At 38.1% G+C, this 12,953-nt stretch overlaps 1 protein-coding gene across 1 annotated transcript; it reads left to right on the forward strand.

Moving 5' to 3' along the window:
* The first annotated feature begins 1,542 nt into the window (after positions 1-1,542).
* On the forward strand, positions 1,543-6,686 carry LOC116247502 (cysteine-rich receptor-like protein kinase 25). Its single transcript, XM_031619683.1, has 6 exons — positions 1,543-2,329; positions 3,475-3,578; positions 3,770-3,915; positions 4,717-4,842; positions 5,971-6,062; positions 6,388-6,686. The coding sequence occupies exons 1-6, from the start codon at positions 1,543-1,545 to the stop codon at positions 6,684-6,686; spliced, it is 1,554 nt and encodes a 517-aa protein (XP_031475543.1).
* The last annotated feature ends 6,267 nt before the right edge of the window (positions 6,687-12,953 follow it).

The raw sequence follows: 12,953 nt of genomic DNA on the forward strand, positions 1-12,953 counted from the left end.
TGTGCTTGTTTGTTTGGGTGGTTGAAATGGCAAAAAAAGTCCCCATATAAAAAAGGGGAAAAAAAAAAGTCCCCATATCAAACAAAACGAAAAAGGAAAAATTGGAGAACAAAATTTCTCGGCGACGACGAGAAGGAGGAGGACTAGGAAATCATGTGTTCGCGCTTCAGTGGTCAGCAGCGAAGGAAAATTACATAAACACATCATACACGGCGAGGTTGTCGAACAACGGGTCCACATTGCACAGCAGCCTCAGACAGGCTATTGGAACCATAAATTTGTTAGGGTTGATCTCGCTGTCGACCCGCGATGGCCAGATTCGGCCATAGGATTCTCCAAGCATGGAGGAGAAAGCTCGAGAGAAATTGATGGGAGAGAGAAAGAACAAGCAAAAAATAAATGGTCATGCATCAAACATACTTTTTAAGTATGTTATAAGTGTTTAATTTTTTCATTGGGCATTAAGTCAAGCCGAGTCGAGTTTGCTGAATGGACTTGAATGAAAATCGAACTCGACGAATCAAGCCAAGAAACTCTGGCTCAGCTAGTTTAGCAGAAAACTTGACTTGAACTCGAGCTGGAGCTGAGCTCAAGTTGCTCGACTTGTTCAGCCCTACCGTTGATAGTTAATTTTTTCATATGAATAAAAGTGGGCGCCCTATCTACTAGCATTCCCCTTGTCGGCAGTCCTACTAAGAGATACATAATTGTCGAGTTCCACTGACCAAGGACTTTGCACACTAATGTGATTTACACGAGTTTCACAGGGTAACATTGTCCAATGTAATATTTTTAAATTAAAGAAAAAGTTAGTGTAATTGTAATGCTTGATGATGAAATGATAAAAAGTCTGAGATTTGAATTCTAAGCAGATTGCACATCTCACATAGGTGTGGATGAACAAGACCGATCACCCTACCGGCTAGTCAATTCGATCGATTGCTAGCGACGTGGACCTTTTTATAATAGTCAACCACTCGTAAAGTTCACGCAGGACAACTCGCATCTGTAGTAATTCATGGGCCGTAATCACAACTCACTATCCATCCAAGTGAGCGCGAGTGGTATTGGAAAAAAAGCAGAAAATTATAGTGTGGTGCCAAGGAGAAGGGCGACAGTGCCCGAGGAGCAGGGATATGTGCTGGCATCTTAGTGGTCAATAGCACATGAAGACAATCTATACACATTGTACATGACGAGGTCGTCGAACAACGGGTCTACTCTTCACAGCTGCTTCGATCAATAGACTCTTGAAACCATCATTTGATATGGGCACCAGTATTGGCTTTGCATGGTGCAGTAATTCCAAGTTTCAAAGATTTTAATTTACTGCCCTTCATTTGGAAATGGACTGGTGTGTAAGTCTTTGTAGGGAAGCTGCGGGTCGATGGCAGCAGTCATTTTAGGTGATTTTAGGAGGGTTCCCCTCAAGATGCGCATTTGGAATGTTTCTTCGTTAAAGAAGCCAAAGCGCCCCAGCGGAGATTATCTCCTTTCCTAGTCTTTAGCTAGCTAGCTGGCAAGGAGAAGCAGAAGCTAGAGATGGTTTACTCTGTAACGGGGCTAATTAGGTGGAAGATTGGCTTCCCCCTCCTCCTCCTTTCCCTCCATGTCGACCATGGAATCAGCACCGATGACTATATCCGTAGCCGCTGTTCCCCAACCGGTAACTACATGGCTGGAAGCATGTTTGAAGTCAACATGCGCACCCTCTTCTCCACCTTGACAAAAGATGTTCCTCTCATTGGTTTTTACAATGTCACAGTGGGCCAAGGATCAGAGAGAGTGTATGGCCTTGTTCAGTGCAGGGGCGATGTAGATCAGCAGGACTGCGAGGCGTGCATCAACAATTCCACGGTACAAGTCGTTAAATACTGCCCCAACACAATGGATGCCATCATATGGTATAAAAAATGCCAGCTCCCCTATTCCAACACCGATTTCTTTGGTCGACTAAATATTGAAGATTATGGTAGTTGGCCTTGGGTCGATGATAAAGCGGAAGACCCTAAATCGTTTACCAAGAAGTTGGGCCATCTGCTGAAGAATCTAACTTCTGTAGCTTCAACAGAGCCTTCAGGTTTAATGTTTGCTACGGGAAACATTCCGTACAACGACCTGCAGACGTTATACGGGCTGGTGCAGTGCACCAGGGACATCAGCCTTTCCGATTGCAGCCAGTGCCTGGATAGCACCATCTCCCGAATTCCATTGACTTGCAATAACTCAAATGGCTGTGAAATTGTCACTGGAAGTTGCCGGGTGGCGTATGATACGCAACTCTTTTATGATACCAGAACAGCACCAGGCACATCTCTTCCATCAAATGGTGCATCCAACACTACATCAAGCAACTCTCTCTCTCTCTCTCTCTCCCCACCCCCCTCTCTCTTACTCTAGTCTCTCATGCAAGAATTTATATTTGCAGGGCCTCACAAAATTATAGACAGGAAGCTTACGCTTGTAATAATAGTCATTGCCGTCTTGATTTTGTTTCTTATTACTTGTGTAATTTATGGCGTTTACCGCTGGAAGAGAGAGTTTTGTTGCTTAGGAGAAAAGAATTGAAGCATGGTGGATTCCGGCAGAAGGAAAAAGACGAAGAGGCCTTAGAACAACAAGGTAATTGATAACAAACAAAAAATGAGACAGAAAGAGAGAGAGTGTGTATAAACTTTAGCTTTTTGCAGTTGCTACCGGTTGGTTAAAAAATAAAAAAATTGACAATAAAAAACAACGGTCACATGACCCATCTTATGTTTTCATTCACACACACACGTATATATACACACACACTAATACACCTTTTGGAATGGCTTTCAATGACATTAAAAAAAAAACTATTTGGCTATTTCTTTGGCTACAGAAATAGCCTGTTGATTCCAATTCCTCCTCCTCGTCCTCTCGCTCTCTCTCTTTCTATATATACCAAACCCATTGATTTTTTGTTAAAAAATTATTTTAAATAAAATATAATCATCTTAATGTGTTTATAAAGAGTATTTTGATATAAAACTTGCTTTGATTCAAGTTGTTTTACTCAAAAATATTGATTTTTTTGTTATCATGGCATAAGGGCTGATCATTTTTTGTTATTATAAAAACACCATTAAAGTTTAATAAATGGTTAACTTAGTACATGTTTTGCATCAACCCATTCTTAAGATCATTTCAATGAGGTGAGATTGCAATATAATATATATATATATATATTAAAAAACAAAATCAAAGGGTCTGGTTTTTATCTAGATGTTTGGTTTTTATCAATTTCTCTCTCTCTCTCTCTCTCTCTCTCTCTCTCTATATATATATATATATATATATATATATAAATTTCTCTCTCTCTCTCTCTCTCTCTCTATATATATATATATATATATATATATATATATATATTGGCAGGACTTCCCTTCTTTTGGGCGGCCACAGGTGTCCTGGCCATTTTACCTTGTTTGTTTGTGGAGTGAGTTTCAGGTTTTAAGGATGCAACGGAATATGGACCAAAATTTGACCTGGCTACCATCAGGTCTGCTACCACGATTTTGCACCGTCAAATAAGCTTGGGGAAGGAGGCTTCGGTGCAGTTTACAAGGTATATATTCTGTAGGTCTTTCACTTTCCCAGACTTTGCAAATTTACAACTTATGTGGAAGCGACAGCTGGGTAATTGGATAAAGCTACCATTGAAACTGAGTTACGGAGTATGTTAATTATTGAAACTGAGTTACGGAGTATGTTAATTTCCTTGGTTAACGCTCGCTCCTTTCAGGGCCAACTACCAGATGGTCAAGAAATAGCTGTGAAGAGGCTATCACGCAATATGGGGTATGGTCCGAAGCAATTCGATGATGAGGTACAGACACGGGCTAAACTCCAACACAAAAATCTTGTTCGGCTTTTGGAAGGCTACGGAAGGTGAAGAAAAGATAATCATATGCTAGTCTAGTCTGGACAAGTTTCTCTTTCGTAAGCTTGTCTCGGTTTTTTCGATCGTTATGTTTTCTCTAGTTAAGGGAGCGTTTGATGGTTCGGCGGTACTGTGGTGGGATCAGTGACGTTATGAGAAGGTGGCGGGCGATATCATGCATAGGGATTGCATATTCAAAGCCCGGATTCTTGTATTTTCCTTCTCTATAATCAAGTTATACAGAAGGCCACTCCAGGGCGGAACGGCTTATGTGCACACCCCTGTGCACGAGGGTATGTAATGACCAAAGCACCCTTGAAAAATCTAAAAAAAGAAGGTTTTTAGAAGGATAAAATAGGAGTTTCAAAAATGTTAAAAATCTAAAAAATGTATTTTTTTATAAAAAAAATTCTAAAATGCCCCAACCTTCTTTCTTTTTTTCATGAGTGTATATTTGTTGGGTACACACCCCTGTGCATGCAACTCGATCACAGGGCAGGGAGGAATTACTACATGTGGTGAGTAGAGTTAGTGAAGGTGCTTCTTAATCAGCGATGGAACCATCAGGGGCAGAGCCAAAAAATTTATTTTGAGGGGGCTGAGTATGCAGCGAAGTTCTATCTTCGTTGATGGAGCCAGTAGGTTTCCCTCGGCGAAGCATTAATAGTGTACCCTTTCCTCTAAGTTTATTTTTCTTTGAAAGGAGAGCCGACAAAGCGTATGCAATTCGACTGGGCAGTACGTTCCAAGCTCATAATGGCATAGCCAGAGGGCTTTTATATCTTCATGAAGATTCTAATTGTCCACAGGGATCTAAAAGCAAGCAATGTTTTATTAGATGAAGACATGAACCCCAAGATCTCAGACTTTGGCACAGGAAAGATCTTTCAAACGGACCAAACACAAGCAGAAACAATTGAGATCATGGGGACTCCGTAAGTTGGTTGTTGCTTGTTGCTGCACTTCCAAAAATTCCTTTGCAAAAATGCAGATCATATACTGATAATAAGTGCTTGTGTCTCCACTTAGCCCACATCTAATTGGCAGCTTCCTGCTTTAAGTATATTAGTTCAGTGATGTCTAAAGTTAGTAGAATCCATAGACCATGGATTCCTATTACGGTGTCCCATTCCTCTGAATTCCGTTCATGAATGAGATCATATTGCTGATGCTAAATTTTCTCTTTGAGCTTGGGGTTTGATCTCTTTATTTTCTGGTTCTTTACGTACAGTGGTTTCGGTTTCTGTTTTTGGTATTCCTTTTCCGATAAAAGAGTCGTGGGCGCTTTTCCCAGCAGGTTGGCAAGGGCAAGCATATTCAATCCCAACTTGCCCATTGGTTGACACCCAAATGGGTTACGAACTAGGATGCCAGATAATGATAAGGTTCAAGCATATATATCATCAGTTTTTTCTTCAGAAGTTGGAAGTTGGATGTGAGCATATTGTCAACTCATCTCCACATTAAAGTTTTCATTTTTTACCTCCCAAAAGGCCATTTGAAAGCAATGACACATTTTTACTGTCATATGAACTTGCCCCAAGAAATAGGGTAGATTTATGAAACAAATATATCCCAATTTTTTGGGCGATTCATTGGACAATAATAATTTATTACTCTATCCAAACAGCACATAGAAGTAGTTTGGTAGGAAAAACACTTGGGAAATGTCAATGACTCTGCCTCCCAAAATTTGGGGAAGATTCATTGGACACTCCATGATGCAAAACCACCACTTAAGGAACATGTGTTTTTGTTGGCTATCCAAATTCAAGAGTTATCCACAATACCAGCTATAATGGCCTAGCGAATAATAATTGATTCAAATATTCGGTGTCATGATCCTAACTTGCTGCTGATCACATGCTTCAGTTTAATACCTAATTAGAGGCTAGAAATTGAGGTAGGGTAGATCTTGGTCGACCTTTTGCAAAATTCTGTATAAAAAATTATTTCCCAATTCAATCTTCCCAGAATTTGGTAGTGACATATCTTGCCTGTCTTGTCTTTACTACAATTGCACCTAATGAATTTACTATAAAGCAATATGTCTTTATTTGCAGTGGATATATGACACCAGAATATCTTCTTGAAGGAAAGGTATCACTAAAGATAGATGTTTTCAGCTTTGGTGTTTTGCTGCTAGAGATCATAAGTGGGAGAAAGAACTCCTCCTTTAACTCATCAAGAGACGGATGAAAATCTACTAAATTATGTAAGTGGTTAACATTGTTTTTGTGCTTCCACAATTTAGTATGTATATTTTGTTGTTGCTGTTATTACTGTTTAAATAGCACCATATCATGGACAGCTTGGTGTCTAAACCATTTATAACCAAAGAGCATGTTCATTATGATATCAAAAAAATAAATGTAATTTAGCAATGATGGCAGACCTTAAAAAAAACTCTCCTCCACATTGGTACAGGAATTATTACAAGTTTTGACAGTAAACAATAAGTAAATGATATTTTGGTGCAGGTTTGGAGACTTTGGAAGGAAACAAGTCTCTACAAGTTGTGGATCAAATATTGGAAGGAAGCTGTGACGAAAATGAGATGTTAAGATGCATCCATATTGGCCTGCTATGTGTTCAGGAAGATGCATCAAGTAGGCCAAAAATGTGCAAGGTTGTTGCGATGCTTGAAAACAGCACCTTGATTCTTCCATCCATTTTGCCTCCTGCCCCACCTATTTGGAATATCAGAAACATTTCTTTGGGACAGGAAACAAGCTCAACTATATCAGGGATTGGTTCAGAGCTTGGTTCACCTTTTTAATGAAGCTTTATTCCACTCATGAGAGAAGGAAATAGAGATGGTAATTTGTTCCCTGCCTTTCAAGGTACCGTTTCTTCTTCTGGTGTATGAGCAGTGAACTTCTTGGTTAATATGCTGCAGTCATGTTATTAATTTATAGTAGTTCTCAATGGGAGTTGACTCTATATGTACGTAAGTTATTACATAATATTAATATTATTCAATGCAATGTGTAACTTAGTGTTCCTCAGATGTTGATATCAAATGTATGCCTTCTTATTCTCTTACGGAAAAACCACAACTTGTTCGTTTGGATAATCTCAGTGTAATTTAATGTCTTCCTATAGTTTTTAACACCATGGATAAAGTGTCAAGAAAGTGAAGTGCACATATATTTATGTAGAACCTTTGTTTATGAACTTTGATGATCTTATTTATATGAAGGGCAGAAAAAATTGGGTGACTTGCGGTAGAGTTGGCATACTGCAATTTTGTGTCGCCATTGAAAGAGGAGCTATTAATGCTACCGATCTTAATTGTTAATTAATGATGAAATACAAAACTAGGGCTCCGCAGCGTTTGAGCCTTCCTTAGCTCGACTTGACTCAACTCAAAGAACTCGAGCTCTAGCTTGGATCAAACTCAAATCAAGCTCCATAGAATGGGCTCGAGCTTTACTCGATGGTATAGCGTTGAGCTCGGCTTGCTTAACTTGTTTAATTCATGTATGTTAACGGGTTTCATTTCTATTAACTCAGTTAACTTGTTGACTCTGTAACTGGTTTGACTAATTTCTCAATGAAGGATTTTATGTAGTTGAGCCAAGCTGATTTTCAGTGAGTCAAGTTTGTACAACTCAAACTCAACTCTTTTAATATTTCAAGCATAAATTTAAACTCAAGCTTGACTCAGAGCTTAAGTCGAGTTTTTATGAGTGATTTGAGTTGAGCCTGAGTCAGCTCTACTCATTGTGCAGCCCTATACAAAACAATGTTTAAACAGAGGTTACCTTAGAGAGAACAATGCAGCCTCCATGTCAGACCATATTCTGTGAAACACTTGCATCTTGAGAGCTTGCTCGAAAGTGAAAACAAGACCATAGATACTATGAGGTTTTGAAAAAAAGGAATCTAAGTTATCCATGAGCACCACCTGCATGATAAGTTTGCCTGAGAGGCCAAAATATTATATTTTGACTTCCTAGTAGTTGAACCTTTGTGAAAGTACTGGACTTTATGCCAATACATGATCCCCTGTTGAGGATTCAATGTTCATGCCATCATAGATTTATTGTTATGAAAAGAAAACATTGATAAGTCACAAGAAATGCCGGTTTTTTTTTGGGGGGGTTTACAAGGAAAGTACGCTAACAGTTCACTGATCTATTTAGCAATTAGTTACCAAGTAACACTATTGGAGGGTAGGCCTAGTAGCTTTATCAAGAAATAATGAGATTTCGGAGTTGATCAGTTAACGTTTTTTCAAAGCCACACACAATGGGTGCCAAATATATCTTTCCAATTGCATAATTTGATTTTTGTGAGAGGCAAAAAGAAACAATCAGCTTGCACATGTCGAATTAGCTGCCTTGGGAGTTATCACAACAAAGGGATCTCAGTAAGTAACATGGGTACGTCAGTACGATGCTCGTATTTGTGTCATTATTTTTCATTAACATGTAATGTTTTTATTTATATCATTTTTTATTTAAATTTATTTTAGTTTTTTATTTTTTGTGTTATTTTGCATGTATGTATATAGACACCCTGCCACTCTACTATACCAACATTTCTAAAGTTACCGCATCTGTACCCATATTTCCACACGTGCACCTGAACTGTAGCCATACCCATATGACATAGGATCCAACCCTTGCTGACAAATGATGCCTTAACCATGTTTGTTTTGTTATAAATGCAAGTAAATTCTACTCTGTCCAAACTTAGTTCAATTCATATTTTGTGGTGCCTTGGGTGTCTTCGTGTTGCTTCAATCATGATTTTAGGAATAACGGTACAATACTATATAGATATAAGGAAATTGCTCCATTTTGGCCTAATATTTGCACACCAACCTGGTATCCTAGCAGAATAGATAGAAAAAAGCACTTTCAACATATATCATTCTATTAATGAGCCAAAGCCACATGAAGGTCAAATATGCCATGAACAACAGAAAAATCGATGAGAATTTTCTATGAGCAGATGTCATTGTCGTTAAACATTGATGGGCAAGCACAAATCATGTTTGTGTTCTTTGGTTATTCATATCTAGCATTTGCAGCAATCTTTTCTAGTAGTAAATATATCGTAAATCTTATCACGTTATCTTCATTCTTCAGTAGCGATGACACTATCTGTGGCCCACATCAGCCCATCAAAAGTTTCGTTGGAAAAAATGAAAGATAACATTATGATAACTTAAAAGTTTCATGATGCGCCCACATCAGACATGTGCTTGTGACAAGTACCCCTTAGCCAAAATATGCAGGCTCCGCCACTGCTATCACTAAATCTGTCATACTAAAGAAAACATTACCTTTTTTCATAGATACCCACCTGAATATTGGTTTCCATGAATAAACCCAACTGGCCAACTCTGCGTCATGAAATCAACCTTTGAACCATAGAGCAGCTAAGACTGGTTGTACTTCAGAAAGTGCACCTAATATGTCTTCTACAGCTGCTCTGGTCACACCATGGATTAATATACTTGGTCACTCTCACTTCTCAGAGATATGTCCACAACCATGGTCGATCTAATAGGTCTATCCATTTCTTTTTCTTTATCTCAACGTACTTGTATTACCAAGCTACGCAAGGTGCCTCTATGTCAGCCTGCCCACAGGTTCTAATGGGGTTTAGCAGTCGGGATGAGGGCCTCCCTGGCTTGACATGATGCCCGGCCAAGTTTGATACCCAGTCATAATATTGCTCGTTTAGTAGAGGATGAATGGAAGAAAAAACTTCTTTTTAATATAAAATACATTATCTATATTAATCTGAATTGATAATCCTGGTCTCAATTAGTGAAAAAATCTTGGCAATATTGATCACTTGTTGAATGGACGACTTACCATTGTGTGGAGTTATTTGAATTGTGAGATGACGCAAGAGGAGACTGTATTAAGGCCTCTACAGGCATCTGTCAAGGATGCCTGCTTTCCCCATACTTTTTATTGTGGTAATGGGGATCTTTGAGAAACATTTAGATAAACTACAAGACAGAGGGAATACTATTCCTCATTCCATCGCACATGGCGCAAAGGCCCTATCAGCATTTTCTCTCCAGACGATGTTTTATACTTTTCTAGATCAGCTGCACCCTTTGTTAATGCCATTGATGATGCCTTTTAGGAATTCTCTAAAGCCTTGGAGCTATTTATTAATGAATATAAATCTAATATGATCTTTTTCCATGTGGTTAATGACCAAAAAAACTGATTGCAAAGTATATATACTTAGATGGAATACTTCCCCTCAACCCTTGAACCAGCATACCCCTCATCTTGGGGAGAATTACAGAGAGGCATTGTGAACCCCTTCTTTTAAAGAATTTGAAACAACTGGCAGGATGGAAAAGTTAGTTTCTCTCATGCTCTGGCAGATTACGTCTCTCAAGTCTGCTCAAGTCTGAGACATATCAGGTGGTGGGTGTGGGTGGATTTCTAAACGCTGTTTTTAAAAAAAAAAACACATATTTAACGCCAAAAACATTATTCCCGTATAATACCCATATTATTCCCGTTTTTAAAAAAAAAACGTCAAAAAACAAAAACGCGTATAATACCCATATTATACGTTTTTTTTCCGTTTTTTGCCGTTTTTTATTAATTATTATTTTTTATAATTTTTAAGATGTATTAAATGTTTAATTTTAAAAAAAATTGCCAAACTTTTCCCGTTTTATTCCCGAGATATAAAACTTTGCCGTATTATACCCATTTTTTTTCTTCGCCGTTTAATACCCGTATACGTTTTGGGTGGGATTTTCAACATAGCCTATTCCACCCAAGATACTTAAACTATTGAGAGTTATATAGCCAAATTCTTATGAAATGACTGGTCTGATAACAAGAAGCGGTATTGCATTGCTTGGAAGCAACTTTGTAGACCTTATAGATAAGACGGAGATTGATCTCAAATTCTCGTCTGACATGAATAAAGCTCAAATGCTTCAACTCATAATTTCCACTCCTACTTTAAATGCTCCCTGGGTCAATAAATATCTTCAAAGGTACAAGCATTTGTACAAGTAAAAGCAAAAGCCATCACTCTTCTTTGGAAAGGCATGGTGAAACAGTATTGGTCTAACATAAAGCATAATGTTCAAATGCAGATTGCAAATGATAAGTAGATCAAGTTCTACCTTGATAAAATCTCCACAGTCCTTTTGAAAGAGGTATAGGTTGAGCATTTTGATCAAGGCCCTTTCCAATGTACTCTTAAGTGAATATCACATGAATGACAGCCTTAATAACATAATACAAACTGAAGACCTTCTGGAATTTATCCTTGACAAACTCCATGGAATTAGTTTTGGAAATGACTCTTGACCGGATAGGCTGGAACGGTAAGGACACTTCCAAGATGGCGGGAAAAGATGTCCGGGAAGTCCTTCGTGCGACCTCTCCTCCTAAAAAATGGTCCAAGAGGGCAGAAATCAAATTTTTACTCGCTTCCCCGAGATCCAGAGTGTGGCCTGGCAACTGGTTGTGGAAGTTGACAATATCCCTATTCTAGTTACTGAAACACTTGCTGTGTTGCATAGAGCTGTACTTTAACTCCTCCACTGATGTTGTTCGTTCTTGTATTTTGTCTGTACAAATGTCTGTTGGCATTTTCTTTTGTCCCTCAGTGCTGAGGCGTTGTTGAGTCTTTTTAATCTTTCACAGCTTTTTATTAATAAAGATATCAGCACTGTCTCTATTTGTTAGAATCGGCTATTTATTTTGAGCCCTCAAAGTTGAACAGGTGTTTCAAATTAGATTAAAGTAAGTAGAACTCTCTTAAGCGAAACTTTCTCTAGATTAAGGATGCATGAAAAAAAATCTGGTAGATCTTTTTGAAGGACGTCTAGTATGGACTAGAATGAGGACTCAGTAAACTTTAAAGAAGGATTGATGAAAAAAACCAGAGCAATTGGTAGAGAGAGAGACAGAGGAGGAGGAGGAGGATCTATATTAGGCCTGAAGAGGTACATCTTTTTTTTTTTTTTTTTGCCACATCCAGAATGGTAAAAGATAGAACATTCTTCAAGCGGTCGAACCGTTCATACGGATTATGTGAAGGCCTTGCCTAATCTTTTTTCTTTCTCATACAATTTTAAAAGGACAGGCAAAGAGTAGTGATAAAAAACCTAGCTAGTGTTATTAGTACCAACCGGGTTTCTGACTGCAAATTGAGTATGTGCTTTAACATTTTGAAATATTTAATAACTGATTTTTGAATAAAAACAGAAAATAGTTCTTTGCGAGCCAAAATAAGTTGATGTGTATCAACTGATGTGCATTGTGTCGATAACGCTGGCTGCTTGACAGCCAAGGCCCACTCACACCATGCCAGGCATTTTTCCCACCAGCACTACTTTTAACCTAATTCCTGACTTTGCCTATTCGAATTAAATGAGTGGCTGATTCAAGCAGTGTCATATGTAATTTCTTGAACTATTTTTAAGAGCTGTTTAAGTTAAATTTTGTATACATTTCGTCTATTTTCTCCTCTTCATTTCTCTTTGTTCACCCATCGATATACTATGAATTATTATTCGTTTTGGTACTAATGGTGGGGGAAGGAGGAGACTTTTCAGTTCAATTGGGTGGCGCAGTTGTAAAATAATATTTTAAACTGAGTCCCGAAAATAGCCTAGCATAATGTTGGGTAGAGGGATTGTTTTTGAAAACTGAATGCAGAAATACACACATTTCTTAGACATAGATTTAAAAGGTTTAAGAAAGCATACATTAGTTACATACAAACCTTAAATTGAGGAGGGGTATGATTGATTCTAAGACTAAGGGAAACATGTCTTCTCTTTTGCACTTCTCCCATGCCAAAGCGGGGAGTCCACGTGAACCTTTAAAAGAGGTAATTGGGCCGATGTCTAACATTTTTCAATTGTACAAGTCCTTTGATTGATGATCCTCCTACATACTTGTGTAAAAATTGAATTTGAAGTTTGTTTTGAACTTGATTGAAAATCTAGAATTTAATTTGGCAATTGAAAACTTCAATTTGTTTGGAAATGTGAATAAGGACTATCGGTTTAATAGTGAGAAAGGAACTGGAA

Source organism: Nymphaea colorata, chromosome 2, assembly GCF_008831285.2.
Source record: "Nymphaea colorata isolate Beijing-Zhang1983 chromosome 2, ASM883128v2, whole genome shotgun sequence".
In the NCBI taxonomy this organism is placed as follows: domain Eukaryota; kingdom Viridiplantae; phylum Streptophyta; class Magnoliopsida; order Nymphaeales; family Nymphaeaceae; genus Nymphaea; species Nymphaea colorata.